This window comes from Pagrus pagrus (assembly GCF_965226575.1).
Source record: "Pagrus pagrus genome assembly, chromosome: 17".
Classification (NCBI taxonomy): domain Eukaryota; kingdom Metazoa; phylum Chordata; class Actinopteri; order Spariformes; family Sparidae; genus Pagrus; species Pagrus pagrus.
In genome coordinates, this window is record NC_140201.1 from 27,790,496 (window position 1) to 27,810,573 (window position 20,078).

General features: G+C 40.7%; 1 protein-coding gene across 4 annotated transcripts in view; it reads right to left on the reverse strand.

Moving 5' to 3' along the window:
* The window catches only part of LOC311272282 (uncharacterized protein), a 34,007-nt gene extending 14,382 nt beyond the window's left edge, over positions 1-19,625 (reverse strand). The window contains exons 1-7 of one of the 4 annotated variants that reach the window (XM_084378617.1): positions 19,267-19,625; positions 11,809-11,911; positions 11,374-11,487; positions 11,185-11,241; positions 6,617-6,754; positions 4,910-4,957; positions 4,590-4,703 (exon numbers count right to left, since the gene is read on the reverse strand). In XM_084378617.1, coding sequence (XP_084234743.1) covers positions 4,590-4,703; positions 4,910-4,957; positions 6,617-6,754; positions 11,185-11,241; positions 11,374-11,487; positions 11,809-11,904 — 567 coding nt within the window. In that variant the 5' untranslated portion in view covers positions 11,905-11,911; positions 19,267-19,625. The remainder of the gene's footprint in view (positions 1-4,589; positions 4,704-4,909; positions 4,958-6,616; positions 6,755-11,184; positions 11,242-11,373; positions 11,488-11,808; positions 11,912-19,266) is intronic. The other 3 variants (XM_084378616.1, XM_084378615.1, XM_084378618.1) reach the window with 3 other exon arrangements.
* Positions 19,626-20,078: the final 453 nt, after the last annotated feature.

Genomic DNA, 20,078 nt, shown 5'->3' on the forward strand with positions numbered 1-20,078 from the left:
AGTAGTTTAATAATTTAATTGCATTTTTAAAAAATAAGTTAATTGAAATTATCATTATTATTTGCACAAACTCTGTATGATTCATTCAAGTAGCTGCAGCACGGTGTTTAGGAAGTTAGGCTGTGTGGGGACAGGAGAGTCTGAGGAGCCCACGGTTTTCTGACCGTGTTTAAGCTGTGTTTTGAAGTGTGAGAGGACAGGTATCGTGAGTTACAGTGCCCGTGGAAAATTTATGCTTTTTATTTTGTACTTTGGCGAATAAACCTGTTAAACCAACCATCATGGAGGACACAGTTTTTCTTTGTTTTGGACAACACGCGTCAGCCATAAGCTCCAGTGGAACTTTGTTAGAAAACCTACAAGCCTGTTGTCGAAAGTATAAGGAATAGAAAGCACAAATATTTGTGTTAAATTCTGACACCACAACTGTAGCGTACCGAATATCAGTAGATGATTGTAATGGTTGTTTATGTTCCACCTTCTCGGGTCTATTAAAAGTAATGAGCTTAATAGACACATTAGCACCTCCATTCATCTCTGACCAAGTACTGTATGTGTGCTTGTGCATATGTATGTAGATACTTCACTTACATTAAGTAGGCTACAGTAGCCTTCTCATTGTCAGGCAAAAGCACTGCCCCTACAGTACTTTACAGCTGTTCAACTTCAATTCTTTGAATAACCTGAAAATCAGTTCTTAATAGCTCTCCTCTCACACACATAGTTCACAGTTTTCAGTTCACAGAATTGTTGTCCTAAAAACACAGCATCCCTAATTCGTTCAGTAAAAATCCTCTCTGGATTATGGAACTGATTAGAATCATTTAGGTGGACGCGCCGCTGCACGTCACGGCGCGTTACACAATGAATTCAAAACCTCTGGTCCGCTTCAGCACTGAGCTGAGGACAGCGACACAAGAGCCACAACTAGGCAACAGAGTCGCTGTCCTCAGCGCGCAGGGGTGGGGGAGGGGGGTAGATCCAGTGGTTTAGTCTGCGTGATACGCCAGTATACGCCCTATACTCGCTAGATTTCGTTTGTTTTTACCTGTTTCCATTGTCAATCCTAAGAAAATATTTATTATAGCAGCAAAATGAAATGCGCAATAGTAAACCCACATTAGGTTCTCAAATCAGCTGCCACTCTGCAGGGACGGCGGCCCGGCGGAGAATTAATGCTCATTTGCTCATTTATTTGCTCAAACTTGGAGCCATATGTGATCATAATGATGATGAGAAAAGAAAACACATTAACTAAAGGTACTGCCTATACTGAGATTCGAACCCATACTAGCAGAAGATTCTGCTTACTGAGGGAGCTGCTCTACCAGGGGAGCTATACATCAGTCATAATACTCTCATGTGTCTTATGGATCACCAACCCGCTGCCCCAGCTGACACACATCAGCGTCTGGACATACGTGCTGCTGTCGTGTCTTCAACCTAAAAACTGATCTTTATAAATGTTTTCGTTGAGTAAAAATCCTCTCTGAATTATGGAACTGATAAGAATCATTTCTTAAATGCTTGTATGGACGTTGAAACTTCTGTAGGCTGTGCGTAATTGCTTCTGCCTCCGCTTATTAGCCGTGGCTGCAGCGAGCGAGCAAAATCACAACCTCAGATGTCTTTAGGGTCTTTGACGTGTGCACAAAAAAAGACCACAGTTAAACATAAAAGCAAAACGAAAACAGATAAACATAAAATGGGAATATCACCGATAAATACAAAATACAAAGAATAAGACCTTAAAAGACATTTAAAAGGCTTCATAGTGAGTTGTTGATGATGTTGATGGCGGATGAGATGAATGATTTTTTTGTCCTTGCTAGAGGGACCCTGTCGCGACAGGCTGAAGGAAGGAGTTGGAATGAGGTGTGGAGTGGGTGAGGTATTATTAGCTACATTCTTGTATTTAAGCAACAACGAACAGAAACATAAATCAGGCAACTCTGTCCATTCCCGTTCATGGTCACTGCTCCCTGCTGCTGCATGTTGTCGTCCTCCTGCTCACAGATGCCACCTGGTGGTTGTTTGGGCACATTGCCACTTCTCATGAAAACAAAATTGATCCTCCACTAAAAAGCACACGTGAACTCGGCCACAACGAAGTAGTACCTACTGTATGAGATTATAGTCCCCTGGTGATATGGTTATGTAAATTTGTGTGACATCTGCATTACTATGGTAACATATTTTGTTGTTTTCCATTATCTGAGCTGTTGAAAACAGGTTTGATATGGGCCTATAATTATTCATTACTGATGTGTCTAGATTGTTCTTCTTCAGGAGTGGTTTAATGACTGCAGTTTTCATGGCTTGGGGGAAGACACCTGAGAGAAGTGACATGTTGACAATCTGTAGCAGATCTGGAGTCACGCAGTCTACCTGAACTCCAAGGGACCCCAGCTTTTCTGGGGGAAAACATTAATGATACCAACTTCGTAGCCTGGACCCGGCACATATCAGTTAGAGTTAGTTGTATTGTCTACATGGACAGGATGTGCTTTGTTGTTTTCAGACTGTGGAGACAGAGGATGATTCTGAGGAGTTGGAGGGGTGCAATGACATTTCGGTGATGGTTGTTTCAAGCGTGGCGGTGGGATGGGGGCTGGGCGGTTGATAGAGATTTAGGGGAGAGAATATGGGATTTGGATGTGGTGTGAGTTTGATTCCAGCATTGACAAGCTTTTTCATCTTGTCCGTGAAATCCAGGAGGGGGGAGGAGAGGGAGAGGCTTACTGGAGAGGGCGGAGAGTTGGGTGGGGTTCGGGGTGGTGAAGAGTGGAAGTTCCCTCCTGTTGAGACTGGAGGGCACTCCTCTTTCAGGGGCGAAGATGGCGGTGGTGAAGACTCCTCCTCCTGGCACAGCTGTCTTCTCTGTTCGAAGCTTATCTCAGGCAGTAGTAGTTTTCCTCCCGAGTGCTGTTCTGGTTTGTATCACCTCTTGCAGGGTAAAATATGTTGGAGGTTAACAACCTTACTCCTGACTTGTTAATGCAAAATCCATCTGCCTTAAAGAGGTGTCTGCGTTCCCAGAAAATGATAAAATTGTCAATAAAGTTCACTGATTAAGCGACCCATGTAGCTTTGAGCCATCTGTTCAACATCAACAACCTTCTGAATCTCTCATCACCTCTTCGGACAGTTGGTAGAGGGCCTCTGACAAACACTACAGTATCGAGAGATCTGACTTTGCTCAACAGATCAATAAAGTCTTGTTTCAATACCTCAGATTGTTGCTTCACAACATCACAAGCCCCTGTGTGTTAAATGAGAGATTTCACCATTGGATGTTCAGCAGTGAGGTCCAGCATTCTTTCTGAGATTTCAGAGACCAATCGTTGGTAAAAGAGAGAACTTTGGTGTTCTTGCTGCAAAAGCTTTTTACCTCCTTCATAGCACCATCAGACACCATGAGTGTTTGAGGCCCAGTCATTAGTTCTCTCTGTAGCCCTTTACCTTTAGATTTGGTCTCATACCATTCCTAGTTCATTGAGGATATGATGTTTTTCAGGTTGTGGGACAGAGAGCTTGCGAGGTCTTGTGAAAGTGGAGGAAATCTGTTTTCCAGATGTATCTTGATTACTTGGGTAAGTTTGCTCTTACTTTTTGTTTTCGCTGCTGTCCATGGCTGTTTCCTCCTTGGTAAGTAGGTTGAGGATGCACTCCTTTCAGATGACAGTGCAGACCAACCAAGTCGTATCACAAATCTCAGGGCACTGGGTTTTGCCTGTTACTCGTTCTGCCATATCCGAGGGAAACTATTTATTTTTAGGCTTTGCGCCAAGAGTGTTCCAGCAAGGAAGATTATTCCTGGGTTTTATTATCTAGTCCACAGTACTCCTGTTTCGTCGTAGCATTGTTGGGGCTTATTAGCTGTGTGTTAGCAGGCTTTTGTCTGCTGTTCTGATTCCATGGAAGAGTAATTTCGTTCCCACATAGTCCATTCACTTCCACATTTACTTCTATCTGGTGGACCTTGTTTTCCAGTACAGCAATTTTCTGAATGATCTTCTTCTTCTCTCGAATCGAGGGTCGAAGGACAGAGGGTGTCGTCTCTGTACAGATTGTAAAGCCCTCTGAGGCAAACTGTGATTTGTGAATTTGGGCTATACAAATAAAATTTGATTTGATTTGATTTGATTTGAAAGTCGTCCCTGGTAAAGGGAGGCATTTTGATGCTAGTTAGCTTTAGCTGCTAGGCTTATGATACTTCTTAAGCCTCGTTCAGAAAGTACTGAAGAGTTTGGATAGAAATTTGAAATAAGGCAGCAGCCTACTTTATCTTCAATTAATTATAGTGCCAGTGGTTTCTAAATATGCAGGAGTCGCTGCTTGTAATCTCTCAGTGAAGAAAAAGAATAACAGTGGAAAAAAGGCAAGCAGAAGCAAGAGCAAGCAGTAGAGCGTCTGCATCCAAGCAGATACAGGAAGCAGCAGTTCACCGCTATTTAATGTCATCACTTTACCCTGGCGCTATTTAGGTACTTTTTAAGGTGACAGTATATCATAGCTGTGTCTGTGTGGCTAGGTCTTTCTGTCCCATAGAGGTCAAATATTACTTGATGAAAGGTATCAAAACTCACCTGGGTTCCACCAGCAGCTAGGACACTGAGTCCGAACAGCATGGCAGTGATACAGATCAACAGCTCCAGCACCAGGAAGATCACCAGCGTCCCGAGGATCCCGTCAATCAGCAGCTAGACAGAGAAACCCATGACCAGATATGTGAGGAAACAGCAACAATTCTGTTGTTTGTGACTCTGGTAATCTCATTAAAAAACTGAAAAAGTTTCAGGGCATCTATCAGTTAAAGACATTTCTGTCTTCTACATGCACACTACAAGTCAACACTACATAACCTATCTGAGCAAAGTATTTGTTGTAACAGTAGTCAGTCACTTACTTTACACTTTTGCTCGATCAGCCCGGTGCATTTCCTGAAACAATGTTGCTGCGGTGGACAGTAAAGACAAAGAATCATGGAGTCTGCCTGTACATAACATTATGTGTCAACTATGAATTCATGGATGTTTACTAAGGGAAATGTGCAGTCATACATCAGTGAAGTCTCTGGGTATGCTACATAGCCTGCGTGAAAAAAATGTATACAGACTGACAGATTACAGATCGTTAAATCTGTTTCTTTTATATCCTCCATACATTTATAATGCATGTCAAACATTTACTATGAGATCAGCTCATTAGTCATGTTGATTTTTTTTCTCTAGAATTGCTCTATAATCTTACATCTGTACTGCAGACTCTTCTGCACAAATGTCAAATCAAATCAAATCAAATCAAATCAAATTTTATTTGTATAGCCCAAATTCACAAATCACAGTTTGCCTCAGAGGGCTTTACAATCTGTACAGAGACGACACCCTCTGTCCTTCGACCCTCGATGTCATATACATAAATGTAACACTACTGCTGTCTCCGTCTCTCTCTCTGTCACCATAACCTCATATTTGCACTGTGCAACTATGCTTTACAATTCATGCTTGCTTATTGTACAATCTTATGTCTCTGTGCAATTACATTTATTCTTTTTTTAAGTATATTATCACACATCATGTGTCTATTACAATTATGGGTGCAATTCTTGGTCATACTTGTATGTGGAAGGTGAATAGAGTGTATATAGTCTTTATTTTTATTTAGCAGTACTTATTATTTTTCTATTATTGTATTTTGTCCTGCATGACTTGTTAAATATTCATATATACAGAGTATTATTATCTTAGTCTGCAGCTTCCCTAAGGTTTACAGAGCTTTATTCTGTGTTTCAGCTCATTGTTTAGCTGTCTGACCCACACAGCATCAGTGTTTTGGTTCATTCTCACACTCTCATAATGCTGTTTTTGGCTGTAGCAGGCAGCTGTTTTCATAGAAAAACCTCCACTGTGAATCCACTGTGCGCTACATGCTCAGGAGCAAACCTATCTAAAGGTCCATTAATATATTAAAGAAATGCCCAGCTATTTATTAACTGTTTGTTGGAAAATATCAGAATATTATTATTAAATAATATTGGGGTCATTTTCAATACATTTTGAGGTGATTATGTGGTGATTTGGGGGTAATTTCAAAGAAATTCCAAAATGCATTTCTCAGTTATTAACACCTACTTACCACGACATTTCTGGACCTGTAAAGTGAAGTGCTACCAAAAACGTTTTACTTAAGCAAACTTCAACAGCCTAACCTCAGAGGGTTTCTTTTTGTTTGGAATATATTTCTGTCCTGCAAACATTGTTTCAGTCTTGCACCAGGAAAGACTCTAAGATAGAGAGATAAGATATCTTCCAAAAGCAAACGACTCAGAGAGCAAATCCAAACAGACTGATCACTTTTAGCCTAAGACTGAATTTTCAATATTGTGATGCTATTTAGGCCAGTTAGTTCCAGTTTTTTTGTAATTCAGTGATGTGCTGTGGATGTTAGGCCTAATCAGGCTGGAACATGACCTGCCACAGATCCATTGAAACACACCACATTTTTACAGCAGTAGCAGCCACTTTGTTTGCTAGTTTGTTTTGCTCCACATAAAACCTTAAATCTAATGAATTTCATATAGTGCTCTGGCCTCTGTAGGTTTTAAAGACAATACCACGGCATGTAGTTCCAGTCTGCGGCAGTGTTCACAGTGGTAAGAGTCCTGGCGGTAGGGGAGGTGTTTGGACATCAAACCCAGGGCGGCAGTGGCAAACGCAGCACTGATGAGATGCAGCACCAGGACACATTTAACCTGCAGAAAACAACAGCTGCTCATGTACTGTATAGTCATTACACACAAACAAATACATTCAATACATCAGGGAAGAAGTGTTGGTTTCTGTTGCTGTTATCATGTTTATCTATAGATTTTCACACTTGAGATTCAGGAGTGTCCATTCTGAATCTGAGGAGAAACACTCACTACAGCTAAAAAGGAAAAATCTATCCTTAGCCACCAAAAATTTAAAATCACTGTCCTTTCTGGTAAATAGTGGCTCTGTTCTGGGCCCACTTATTTTTTATTTACCACCTACCTCTTGGCTTTATCTTAAGGAAATTTGACACTCATTTTCACTGCTAAGCATTTGACACCTAGCTCTACCAACCCACCTCCCTTTCTGACTGCTTCCTCTAAATCAAATCGTGGTTCTCTTGCAACTCACTCACATTTAGCAGTGATATAACTGATTGGCACTGAATCCACCGCTGAATATTGACAACTCCACAGTACTTCCTTCCACTCAGGTGAAGAGTCTGGGTGTCATCCTGGACAGTACATTATCTCTTGAAGCACACATCAACAATGTTACTCAGTTTGCTAGCTTTCATCTATGGAATACTAATCATCTTCGCTAGTCGCTTACACCAAACAGCACACTATTCTCATTCACTCCCTAATTGCACCCTGTTGGACTACTGTAACTCTATTCCCTTTGGTCTCCCTCTCAAGTGTCTTCATAACTTCAACTGGTCCAGAATTCTGCAGCCCATATCATTACCAGACCTCCCTCCACAGATGATATCACTTCGGTTCTTCAGCTGCTCAATTGGCTCCCTGTCCTGTTAAAGACTGCATTGACTTTAAGATTGCTTCTCACCTATAATGCCCATCATAACCTAGCTCCACTCTGTTCTTTTTTTTAACAAACTGCTTAATGCATAGTGCACACCCTCCCACATTCTCAGATCCTCTTCTACCATCCAACTCACTACACCATCTGCTTGCCCGCTTGACTACCATGTGCTGTAAAGATTTCAGATGCTCAGCCCCATGCCTTCCATAAGGCATTTGCAACATTGACTCACTCTCAACCTTAAAATCCCATCTCAAAATAGCTTTTCAAACTGGCATACTCTGATTCTGACTATTCTGGCTACACTCACACTGAGTTTTGTATTCATGATTTTATACCTACTTACTATATTAGATTTTATTGCATACTACCCGTCTGATTTTATTGATGTTTGATACATTGCTGTTTATGCTTTGTCTTGCAAGGTGTCCTTGAGTGCTCTGAAAGGTGCTTATAAATCCAATGTATTATTATGACGATTATTATTATTAGTAATCATAATAATAACCATTTTCTTAGTAGTACTTATATGATGAAGGGCCCTCTATAGTGCCCTTCCAGTGGAGAAACCCTGATGCTACATAGGCTGCCCTACATGCTAGAAAATTAGTTGGCCTCTACATGCCTCGAAATGGTTTAATAATTAATAGCTCTCTTTATGTTTGAAAGAAGGGGTAGTGTTAATACTTTGAATCTAAGTCTTCTTCTTCTAATAATAATAATGATAATAATAATAATAACAATAATACATACTTGGTATCAGTAATATCGGTATATGTACAGACCAAAGGATACTAAAAGACAACACCCAGTTAGTACTTTTCGTCAATTCCATCTTTGTGCTATAACATAACAACTAGCCTCAAATGTCAGCTTTGTTATCAATTGTCCTTCTTATATTTTTGTGTGAAAGCTGCAGATGTGTCATGTTTTTCATCAGAATGACATGAAAAATGTTCAAATGTTAAAGATGGAAGCCAAATTTACAATCAATAAAGGCATTAATAAATTAGTTTACAAATTAATTTATTAATTGTACGATAAAAAATAGGTACTAAACAAATTACAAATATTAATCTATTAATAAATAGACTAAATTACAAAGGTATTCATTATTTGTTATTTTAATGGGAAATAAAAAAAGAGGAATTCTAAATATCATTTACAAATGAAATATTAATCCATCAATAAATAGCATAAATTAAAAAGGGATTTGAAAAAACAACATAAGACAGTCAATAAGTACATCATTTAAAAATGCATTAATGAATTCAGAAATAAATAATTGAATTTAAAAATCTATTTGAAAATGCAGTTTAAAAAGACTAATAAGTAGCTGGATTCACAAATTAAATTTAATCAGACATTGAGAAGGGCAGTTTCCTTTTCTATCTGCATTTCCATTTACCTGCTGCTTTTCCTTTTCCTATTAGCTATTTGTTTGCTTAGTCATTTAGCTTCTCCTTTTAGCACTATGTAACAAGCTCTCCGATTGGTTATTGTCATCTGATGACATGCCTGGATGTGCATTTGAAGCAAGCGCACTACTTCTGTCGACCGAGCCGGCTAACTTCTGGTTTAGCGCCTGGCTAACTTGAATAGGGATTAAATAATTTGATTATGCGTCTCTTGTAGACTTTCCAAATGTTATTGGACCGAATGGCTCCAGTTATGACAGTGTAATGAGTTATTTCGCAGGGGTTGTGACGCTCAAAAAAATGTATCCACCATTTTCCAGTGCTGGCTTATGGGTTAATTCTAATCAAAATTCCAGGCTTTGAGGCCAGTTTTTTAAGTGGCTAAACTGTGTAATAACATCGCCACATGATGCACTGCCCCAAAAAGACTTGAAATGAGTGAGCGGGGAGCGACGGTCGTGGCTAAGGTCAGAGCAGAGGCTGTTAGCCACTGGAGCAGACGGAATGTTTAGCAGAGAGGTTGTCTAGTGGCAGTACATGTACAGTACAGGCCACATTGACCATGAATAAACTCTGCTGCTCCTTAATACACAGAGGACCTCATGTCTGAGCAACAGCTATCAAAATCCCTGCTACTATCCATGCTAATGATGTTAATCATGCTGAAACGGCAGTGTCCGATAGCGATGGTATGACTATTAACCACAGCCCATTCTCAGTTTGAGAAAGAATGTTAACCCTGACAGTTGGAAACACTGGCTGCAGTGGGACTGTTCCAGTCAGTATGCTCAGCAGCATTTAGTTATCAGCTCCATCATGATTACAAAGCTGCTGTGTTCAGTGACATAAAGTCAAGGTGTTATTTTATCTGTAATTAATTTATCGGAACAAACACGTTATTTTGACAGCCTTAATTATAATATTATAATATTTAATATTATAATTATAAAAATTAATCATGAGAAAATGACTTCATAAGAGTGGACCATTACATACATACTACTCTGTGGGGTGGGTATGGGAGTTTCAAAGCAAACCACATGAACTTTTTATTGTTTTTTGGGCGTTAATAATGGGTACTCCATGATCTGACATTTTCAGCTTAAATCAGTTGCTTCACTTGTTAAGATGCCATGTATGCATGCTGGCATGGCACTGCTGATCTAATAGAAATTAAGCTTCGACAAGTAACAGGAAACAATCTGTTGTTTTCTTGTAACAATGGATTCATTTATCTCATTATCTCAAGATCTTCAAGAAAATGACCTTGTTATCTCAAACAACGCTTGTTATTCCGTAATGATGACATAAAGAACTTGTGATCTGGAGAGAACAAATCAAAATTAACTCATTATCATGGGAAAATGGAGGAAATAATATGTTCAACCATTGACTGTTTACAGCTACTGTAAGGATTAACAGGGGATTCTGCTAGGACAACTGTGAAAACAAACTGCTGCAGCCAGTTTACCACTGACATTGGAGGCCTGAGGACCCTGACACAACAGGCCTGTGGTCTGCCATGGGCCAATATCAGTGAGCCTCTAGTTGTTACCATGTGTCCTGCCCTGTTGGCACTACTTGGCCCTTGTCGGAGGCTTTTTGGCTGACTAAGCGTGTAGTATTGGTTGTGGAGACCATCTTGATTGGTTGTTCAGCTAAGCAAATCAGTGCATGAGTGTAGTATGACTGTAGTATCCATGATTTCAGTAATTGAGTGCAGTTTCTCCTTGTTTTATACCCCCACATCTTCACCAGTGCCATTTGCAACTTTTATCAGACATAATCTTGATGAGAAGTGGTTATATTAGCGAGAGAGTTGTGACAAAATGTTGCTTTATCATATCAACGGTTTGTTTATCTGATGAGTACAGACTACCACCGCCTGGTGGCATGGAGAGGTATTTGCTTTCATGCAGGCACAGAACATCAGGCTAGTTGGCCGTCAGCTGTGGTCTTAGTGGTGTGTTCAAGTGCAGCTTAATGGCTGAGACACAGGCAACGTGAGGCGATGCAACAGTTGGCCTTCATTGCTGCTATTTCTTTGATGTCAGTTTGGTGTGTCTGGGCCCTGACTGTTATAGTGTGTTATAGGATAGATTGCTCCTAAAATTGCTAATATATGATTCATCATCCAGCACCTGAGATCACCCAGACTGTAACACAGAGCTGGTTTGAATAAGACTCACCCAAAACAGAGAAGGTCTCCTCCCACTGTGGACCAACACGGAACCAGACAAGGTCACCTGGTGGGTTACAGTACAGCTTACTTAGGCACACCATGTGGAGTAAATGTAAGGAAAGTTTTCAAATGAAATATCTAAGTCCATCAGTTACATCTTGATGAGGTGCTTTCCATTCAATGGCTTCTAACTGACCTGTATTACAACGATCAGGAAGAGAGCCACATCTCCTGTAAAGTGGACCTCGTGGATCTGGAGCACTGAGGCACTCAGACAAAGAATTAAAGCTCCAATAATAATCTGGATGGCCTAGGGAAGGGTAAAGAGCAGGAAGAAGAGGTGATCAGCATATCAAGTCCTACAGATCCATTAAGAAAATAATGGCAAATAGTCCGAAAATCAGAACTTGTTATGAGGAAAAATACGCTGGAATAGCCCTTTATATCAGAAAAAGTCGGCTTTATTTATCTCCTTGAACATATGAGGTTACAATTAAAAGTGTGCCATCTCACATATAAAGTCAGCTGTTACTTCATATGAGGCTGGTGTTTGTTTGTATTTTTGAGTTTGAATCACTGGTTGACAGGGTGTATTGTATGTGGTTTGGTTGAAAAACTGAATTTTGCTTACCCCCAGAGTCTTGGGCTCCATCTTGAGGAGAGACTGCAGCTGGCCTGGGGAGAGGTTCCCCACTGCAGGCATTGGGTCTTTGTCATTTTGAGCCATCCTGCTGCTGATGGAGAAATTACAGGTATAACAGAGTAGTATGTAGAGGAGAATTTAGACAAAGAGAATGAGTATATGCCATAACATCTTTGCAAATCTTTGTTCGGCCTCAAGGATACACACAAGCGTAGTTATGTTGGGAGAGTGCATGCCAGGTTAAGAGGACACTATGCTGACCACACCGAAGGTCTGTGATAAATATGATGAAGGGCCCTCTATAGTGCCCTTCCAGTGGAGAAACCATGATGCTACATAGGCTGCCCCACATGCTAGAAAATTTGTTGGCCTCTACATGCCTTCGAAATTGTTTAATAATTAATAGTTCTCTTTATGTTTGAAAGAAGGGGTAGTGCTAATACTTTAAATCTAAATCTTCTTCTAATAATAATAATATAATAACAATAATAATAATAATAATAATTAAAGCTGCAAGCAGAGATGAACGGGCCCTCGCAGTCCACGCGCGTCGGGGTGTGCTGCTGTCGGGGCGTGCTGCTGACCCGGCCCCCTGAATATTGTGTACGCATGTCTAAACTGCCGTGTTCAGATGTGTGCTCGGCCGTTGCCTGTGGAAATGTCCTTCCTGAATGGGATCCATGTGACTGAAGACACAACAGTGACATTTTCAGTGACTTCCTGTGTCCAGAGGGTGGCGCTATAGATATGACACAGTATTGATGCAGAGACGTATTCAGGGCGAGCCCCTCTACATGTGTGAGCAATTTGATGCCGATGGGAAATTGTATGTTGAAGTTATCAGGACTTTCTGCTTCATGGCGAAGGATCGACTTTGAAGGAAAATGGCAGACCTCCTGTTGGACTGAGGGTATGTGTCCAAGAGGGTTTTTTGTGCGACCATTTGTACGCCATTTGTTCACTTAACACATTATTTTAACGCATAGACCTATTCAGGGCCAGCCCCTCTACATGTGTGACCAATTTGGTGTAGATGGGAAATTGTATGTTGAAGTTATAAGGACTTCCTGCGTGATGGCGAAGGATCAAAATTGACCGCACCACCACGCCCACCAAGCACAACGCAAACTGTTGAAGGTATGAGGATGCTACTGAGTGAATGTGAAGTCTGTGCCGTTAAATCTGTAGGACGAGTTAGTTAAAGTACGAGGCTTAGAAATGGGTTCCTACAGAATGGGAACAGCCATAAGGGGTCATTGCACTGCCACGCCCACCAGGTATATCAGAGGCGAAAGCTTTGCACAAGGTGTCATCATCAAGGTCTGAAGATGATATGTAGTGAGTGTGAAGTCCGTGGCGTTACATATGTAGGACAAGTTACATAAAGTATGAGGCGAAAACATGACAAAAAATGAATGGGAAAAGCCATAAGGGGGGCGTTAGGGGGTGCTACTGAGCTATCATGCTGCGCATGAGGGCAGTTGTGGTATCGAATTAATGGACTCATAGGTAAGGAGCTACGGGCCAAATTTGGTGAGTCTGCAAACATCCTAAAGTCCCGAAAAATGCGTCGGAAAAATGAAATCTGCCACACGCCGTTCAAGATGGCAAACTTCCTGCTGCGGCAAAATTTCTGACAAAAATAATTCCAGCCTAAATCCTTGAGACCCATGACTCCTGTAAATTTCAAGACGAGCCGAGAAAAAGTTCGCGGGGACAAAACGACGTTAGGTGGCGCTATGGAGTCCCCTGGAAACACCCATCCCCAATTATTTAGAATTATCAAATTTTTCACCACATGTGATGTATGTTCCAAGTTTGGTGAGTTTTGGGGTATGTTCAGGCCGCCAAAAATGCGATCTCGGGGATGGAAGAATAATAATGAATTCCGCCTACAGATATAATAGGTCCTCGCACAAAATTTGTGCTCGGGCCCTAATGATAATAATAATACATACTTGGCCTCAGTATTATCAGTATATGTACAGACCCAAAGGATACTAAAAGACAACACCCACCCCAGCCACAGTCTGTTCACCCTGCTGCCATCGGACAAAAGATACAGAAGTATCTGCTGCCAGACCACCAGACTACAGAGCAGCTTCATTCACCAGGCTGTGAGACTCCTGAACTCATCCTCAACACGCCACAATGAGTAATTTATTTTATCTGACTTTATTATTATTTATTAAGTGGTATGAGGGTATGAAAACAAACATTTCATTATACAATGTTTTATTGCAAAATGAAAATTCAAATTAATCTTGAATCTTTTCGTCTTAACAAGAGTTGGAACTGTTTCACCATAACTGCACAACCTTTTTGTGCAGCTGCCTGTTGATATAAATATTGTGTGCGGACACAGTTTAAAGTTTCCCTGAACACTACAATAAACAAACATGGCTTAACTTTTGCAGTAAATCCATTTGAGATCCATTTGTCTTTCCCTGGTTTAAAGGCTTTAAGACAGTACAGTGATCAGAATCAGAATCAGACATACTAAAGATTAGAATACAGAAAATTAGGTACATTACAGTTGCTTCTTCTACGACAGAAATATCACTCCATAGAGAAAGATATGAAATATATGATATTTACATATAGAAATATATGTAATAAAGAAATAATACTGCACAGAAAAAATTTTACCCTCAACCTTGTTCTGGCATATGGCTTTGAAAATTAACATTTAAATTCAAGGAAATTATTCCATTGGCTTTTTCTTCAATGTCATGTCCCAACACAATAGTCAACTCCGGTGCTAATCCTAATTCCTCCCAGATTGATCACTTTGTAGATAGTGTTGCAGGCTCTCTATGAAGGACACCTGACTCTATTGCCCCTCTAAAAAAGAAAACAATAGAGCAGGAGTAGACAATAAGGGAAATTTGGGCCAGTGGCTTTTGAAGATCACTGGCCCACCATTGTAACCACTGACCCAGGAATCGATCCCCATAATAACGAAAAAGAACAATTTGATTTAATAACATTTATTTTAATACTGCAGTACTGAGGTCAAAAAGTGCAAATACATAAATCAAAAGTGCAAACAGTGCTGCATTACTCAAGCACAATCAGTTCTTCCTCAGTCTCCTCCTCAGTTGGTAGATTTTTGCGCCCCCCTCCATGTTACAGGGCATTTTACTTGACACATGCTAAAAAAATAAGATTTACAGCCTCACCCCACACCATGTTCTCTAATGCAGACATCAAGTTTAAATATTTGACCAACAGTGTTTTACAGGAGGATGATCTGAACAGCTGTTCTATTCACACTTAAAATGTTTTTTGTCTTTTCAATGTAATTTTCAATCTATGAAATCAATCTGTGCCTTTTTTTTGCCAAACTTCTCTTAAGTTTTACTCTTTCAAATAATCAACCATCAACAGAACTTTTCAGTACGCTATTTTTCTACTTCTTCTTCTCATTATCATTAATTATTATTAATAATATTGTTTAAAGTGAGCCTCATCGTTTAACAGAAAAATGAATGAAGCCGTTTACACAGATACACTGCAGACAAAGTCCAGACTATAGTTGTTATTTCACACATGTAGCACAAAACAGGAGACTCTCCGTGTCAGACGAGTTCTCACGTTCTCACCATTTATATTGCCGACCCCTGTAGAGCATAAGAGATTAGCTTCATAGTACAACCCCCAAACTCGCATATTCTATAATTTGAGAGGAAATGGCATTCTACCAAACTGGAAGAAGCTTGACTAGTCTGGCTAGAAAGCTTTAAAACTTATAAGAAAGCTAATGCCAGAGCATCTTATTCAGCATTGATAGAGGAAAATAAGAACAACCCCAGGTTTCTTTTCAGCACTGTAGCCAGGCTGACAGAGAGTCATACCTCTATTGATGCTTGTACTCCTACAACACTCAGCAGTAATGACTGTATGGGCTTCCTTAATGGTTAAATTCATCACCTTCTGACCTCAGATGGGACCAATTTAGCCTCTAATACAGAACCCTCAGAAACAGTTATAAAACCAGTTACACGTTTTGAATTTTTTCTACCATTGACCTTCATCAGCTAATTAATGGTTTCTTCATCTAAACGATCAACGTGTCTGTTAGACCCAATCCCAACTAAATTGCTTGAAGAAGTTCTACCTTTACTGAGCACTTCTATACTTGACATGATCAATCTGTCCCTATTAACAGGATATGTACCACAGTCCTTTCATGTAGCTGTAATTAAACCACTTCTTAAAAAGCAGACACTTGATCCAGAGGTTTTAGTCAACTATAGACCCATATCTAACCTTCCCCTTATTCTCTAAGATTCTTGAAAAAATAGTTGCCAATTGGCTGTGTGACTGTGTGAGTGCATCATAGCACCGAAACAGCATTGGTTAAAGTTGCAAATGATCTCTTAATTGCATCTGATGAGGGTCTTGTCTCTGTGCTAGTCTTATTAGATCTTAGTGCAGCTTTTGATGCTATTGACTATCACATCCTATTCCAAAGAACAGGACATTTAATGGGTATTAAAGGAACTGCATTCAGCTGGTTCAAGTCTTATTTATCAGACTGATCTCAATTTGTACCAGTTAACTATGAATCCTTACTGCATACCAAAATTAGTCACGTAGTTCAACAAGGTTCTATGCTCGGGGGGTTTAACTGTACTATTGATCTGCATCAAAATATGAGGGGTAAAGAGCCACATATGGGTTCAACAAGTGTATTGAGACAGATAATGATTTGGTAGATACATGGCGGGTTAAACACCCAGACAAGAGGGGCTTCCCATGGGTTAAAGCAGGGCCCGATAGGGTTAGAGCAGCTTGGTTGGACAGGATATATATGCACGCAAATGCACTGCATGTGAACTGTCTGAAATGAGGGAGGGGGCTGTGGACTTTTAAAAGAGACTGTATGCAGCAGAGGACTGTGATCCAGCGTGTGCTGAGGAATTACTGGAGGGTTTACAGCAACTCTCCTCAACCCAAAGGAGTGAACTGGACTCCCCTGTCACATTCCAGGAGCTGAGCGACGCAGTGGCACAGATGGCATCTAAGAGTTCCCCAGGTGTGGATGGCCTGCTAGCTGATTTCATAAAAGTTTCTGCTCAGTTCTGGGACTGGTATGAGGTGGTGATGGAGTTCCTTTGTGTAGGGGAGATACAACTCAGCTGTCGCAGGACAGTCCTTACCCAGCTTCCTAAGAAGGGGGATCTAAGTGACTTGAAGAACTGGCAGCCAGTGGTGCTGCTCTGTGTTGATTTTAAGATTTGAAGAGTCTGGCAACCCACCTGATGGGACACTTAGAGACAATAATACACTGTAACAACCTGTATATCCTGCACTGGCCAGACAAACAGCTGATGCAGAGGGCCCTCCTCCCCCTCGCCAAAGGCAGACCATGCTTTATAGTTTGCAATGGAGACACCTGGACAACTCTACATGAGACAAACTTTCAACGGTGATAGCTAAATGGGTGGTTACAGCTTGCAGGTTGATTAACATTGTTTAGTTAACCTTTACAAGTGTAAAGTTAGACCCTACATTGTGTTAGTATTACTTAGGAATGTTTCATTCAGGTCAGAATGCCCATCTGTTGTTGCTTGTTGGGCTTGAGGTTGCCATGTTACGCTTTCAGCATATTTTTTGAGCATGCAGTACCTTTGAGGTTATTCTGGAGAATATTCTGGACAGTATTTGTCATAGTTTCGGATTGTTGCAATGATAATAACGATACATTTGTATAAAGCAAGCACATTTGTCGACTCCCATCATGATAAGAGAATTAAAAACTTGAAAAATATCCCTTTAAGGTGCATTTAGAACAGATTAAAAAAAAAATCTTATTTATTTGCAATAAATCGCGAGTTAACTATGGACAATCATGCGATTAATCATAATTAAATATTTTAATGGATTGACAGCCCTAGTTCTGGGATTAACAAATAGCAACAGAAAAGATGGTGACAGCGTACCCCGCTGTCCCCCACTATAGTACTTCTTTAACTCCATTACAGCTGCATGTAGATGTTAGCGTGCGATTGAATGTAATGTCTTACTCTTACTCAAGTACCTACTTATTTTGAGGTACAAGATACGATTATTTGGAGTATTTCCATTTTCTGCTACTTTATACTCCACTACATTTATTTGATAACTTTAGTTACTAGTTACTTTACAGATTACATACTGCATCATGGCCACATTACCACATTCTTAAACACATTTACTATATCACCAATCAAAATTGTGATTCTGACAATAAGAAAATGCAATCTTTTTTTTTCGATTTTGATATTGGATTATTGGCTGACCCAAGTCGACCCATAGTACACAGTGTATACGTACATGGGCATATATGTATCATTAGCTGTTTTTAACCTTTACTTTTGATTCTTAAGTACATTTAATATCAGATACTTTGGGACTTTTACTTAAATACGTGTGTGATTTTCATTTTAAGCAAAATAATTTGTTAGCACTATATCTTTACTTTTACTCAAGTATACCTTTAGGGGACACTGTTAGTGTGTTATGACAGATGTCAGGTTCCTTCAGTAAATTCTGTAGCATGGCACTACAGGGACTTTCCATTTTCTTGGATCTTGTTAACAACAAGACCTCAGTGTGACGTCTTCCTTTCTGTCTTTGTCTCCTCAATGGAGGAGTTCAACTCTGATCACAGCTCATTCATTATTAACGTATCCTAACGTAACCTATGTGCTGTATACAGGTGATGAGATGCCCACTCTCTCCTGTTCCTATAAGAAGTGAGGTTAGTCTGCCTGTCACGTGGATGATTCAACATTTCAGCATAATCACAGATAAATGTTCACCAGACCGCAGCAGCACTGATCTCAGAGGATACAAACAGGATGTCTCTCATGGATCTTTATCCAGGCCAAACCTGCCGACAGCCTTGAGTCAGCAAAATCTAACCCTTCCGCTACTTCTTGAAGACTACAAACACGCAGTGTAGGAGAAAACAAAATGAATATGGGGTGTATTGTATAAACTGTTAAATATTCATGTGCTGACTTGGAGAAGGTTCTAAATCTGCAGCCTACCTTTTGAATTCCAGACTACAGCAGCCAGAGACACAATGTTTGTGAGCATGCATTTATATCAGATCCATGCAGGAAAATTGCAGCTCTCAGAACAGCTCTGAGACGTCCCGCTGGTCCGCAGCACAGACCGACGCGCTGACGAGACTGCAGTGGATTTTGGCAACGCTCCAGGAGCCGCACCAACGCAACTCAGGCCGTTCCGTGCAGGACTCCTGACTATTTTTGGACACATTTAGTACCGTCGTTGCTTTCCCCTGACATGAGTCCCCACAAACAGTTTTGATGCTAGATTAACACCCAGGATTCGCGTCCTCAGCGCCATGTTCAATGACACTGGCCCTGTCCCGGGTTAGGCTACCTGTCTTAGTTTGTCCTGCGGGACACAATGCGGTAAAGATGATCTTACCTCAGCTGTGTTCCAGCAGCTCGCCGCCTCTTCCTCTCTGCTCAGCGAAGGTGTGAGCGGAGTGTGCTGTCGGTGCTGAGGCTGTTGTGCAGGCTGCAGCAGGGTGTGTTCAGGGGCTTGATTTCACTGCAGCACTCTGATGCTGGGACTTGTTTCGGAGATGTGCTGTCTGATGCAGTTCACATGCACGCACGACTGCAGACAGGGGAACCCTCAGCAGTCCGAGCGCCTGTTACATAACACTGTACCTTTATAAAGTGTAACACAGCTAACTGTGACTTTTGTCTGATTGATGCTTTATCTAAACCAGCTGACAGTCAGCTGACTGTGGGGGGACTGGCACTGTCGGACCCACAGATTCTGCACCCCCAGTCATATTTGTACCCTTCCCCTCTAGAGGCCCCCTGGTGGTGATGGGCCCAGGTCAGCCTCCCTCTCCTCCTCCTGCCTCCCTCTGTACGGCTCTGGGCCGTCCCACTGGCAGACATTTTGAGCCCTTTGAGGACACTTTTTTATTTTTTATTTCCCCCCTTTAAGGACACTTTCCAAAAGTCCGCATTTCTTACCCACAGTTCATAGCACTATCAAACACAAGGTTACCAGGGGAACCCCATTAAAGTAAAAATTATTCCAGAACATGATGCTCTTGAATATCTGACTCATTTCATTATTCTATATGCAACATTTGTATTCACAAACAGAAATGTTCTAAATGACTAAGATGTGACACTTCCTCCTAAAACTAATTAAACAACACAAAAGTAACGTTTTCCCCTGAAACCTCAGACTGACTATGTTTCTATCAGTGTGTA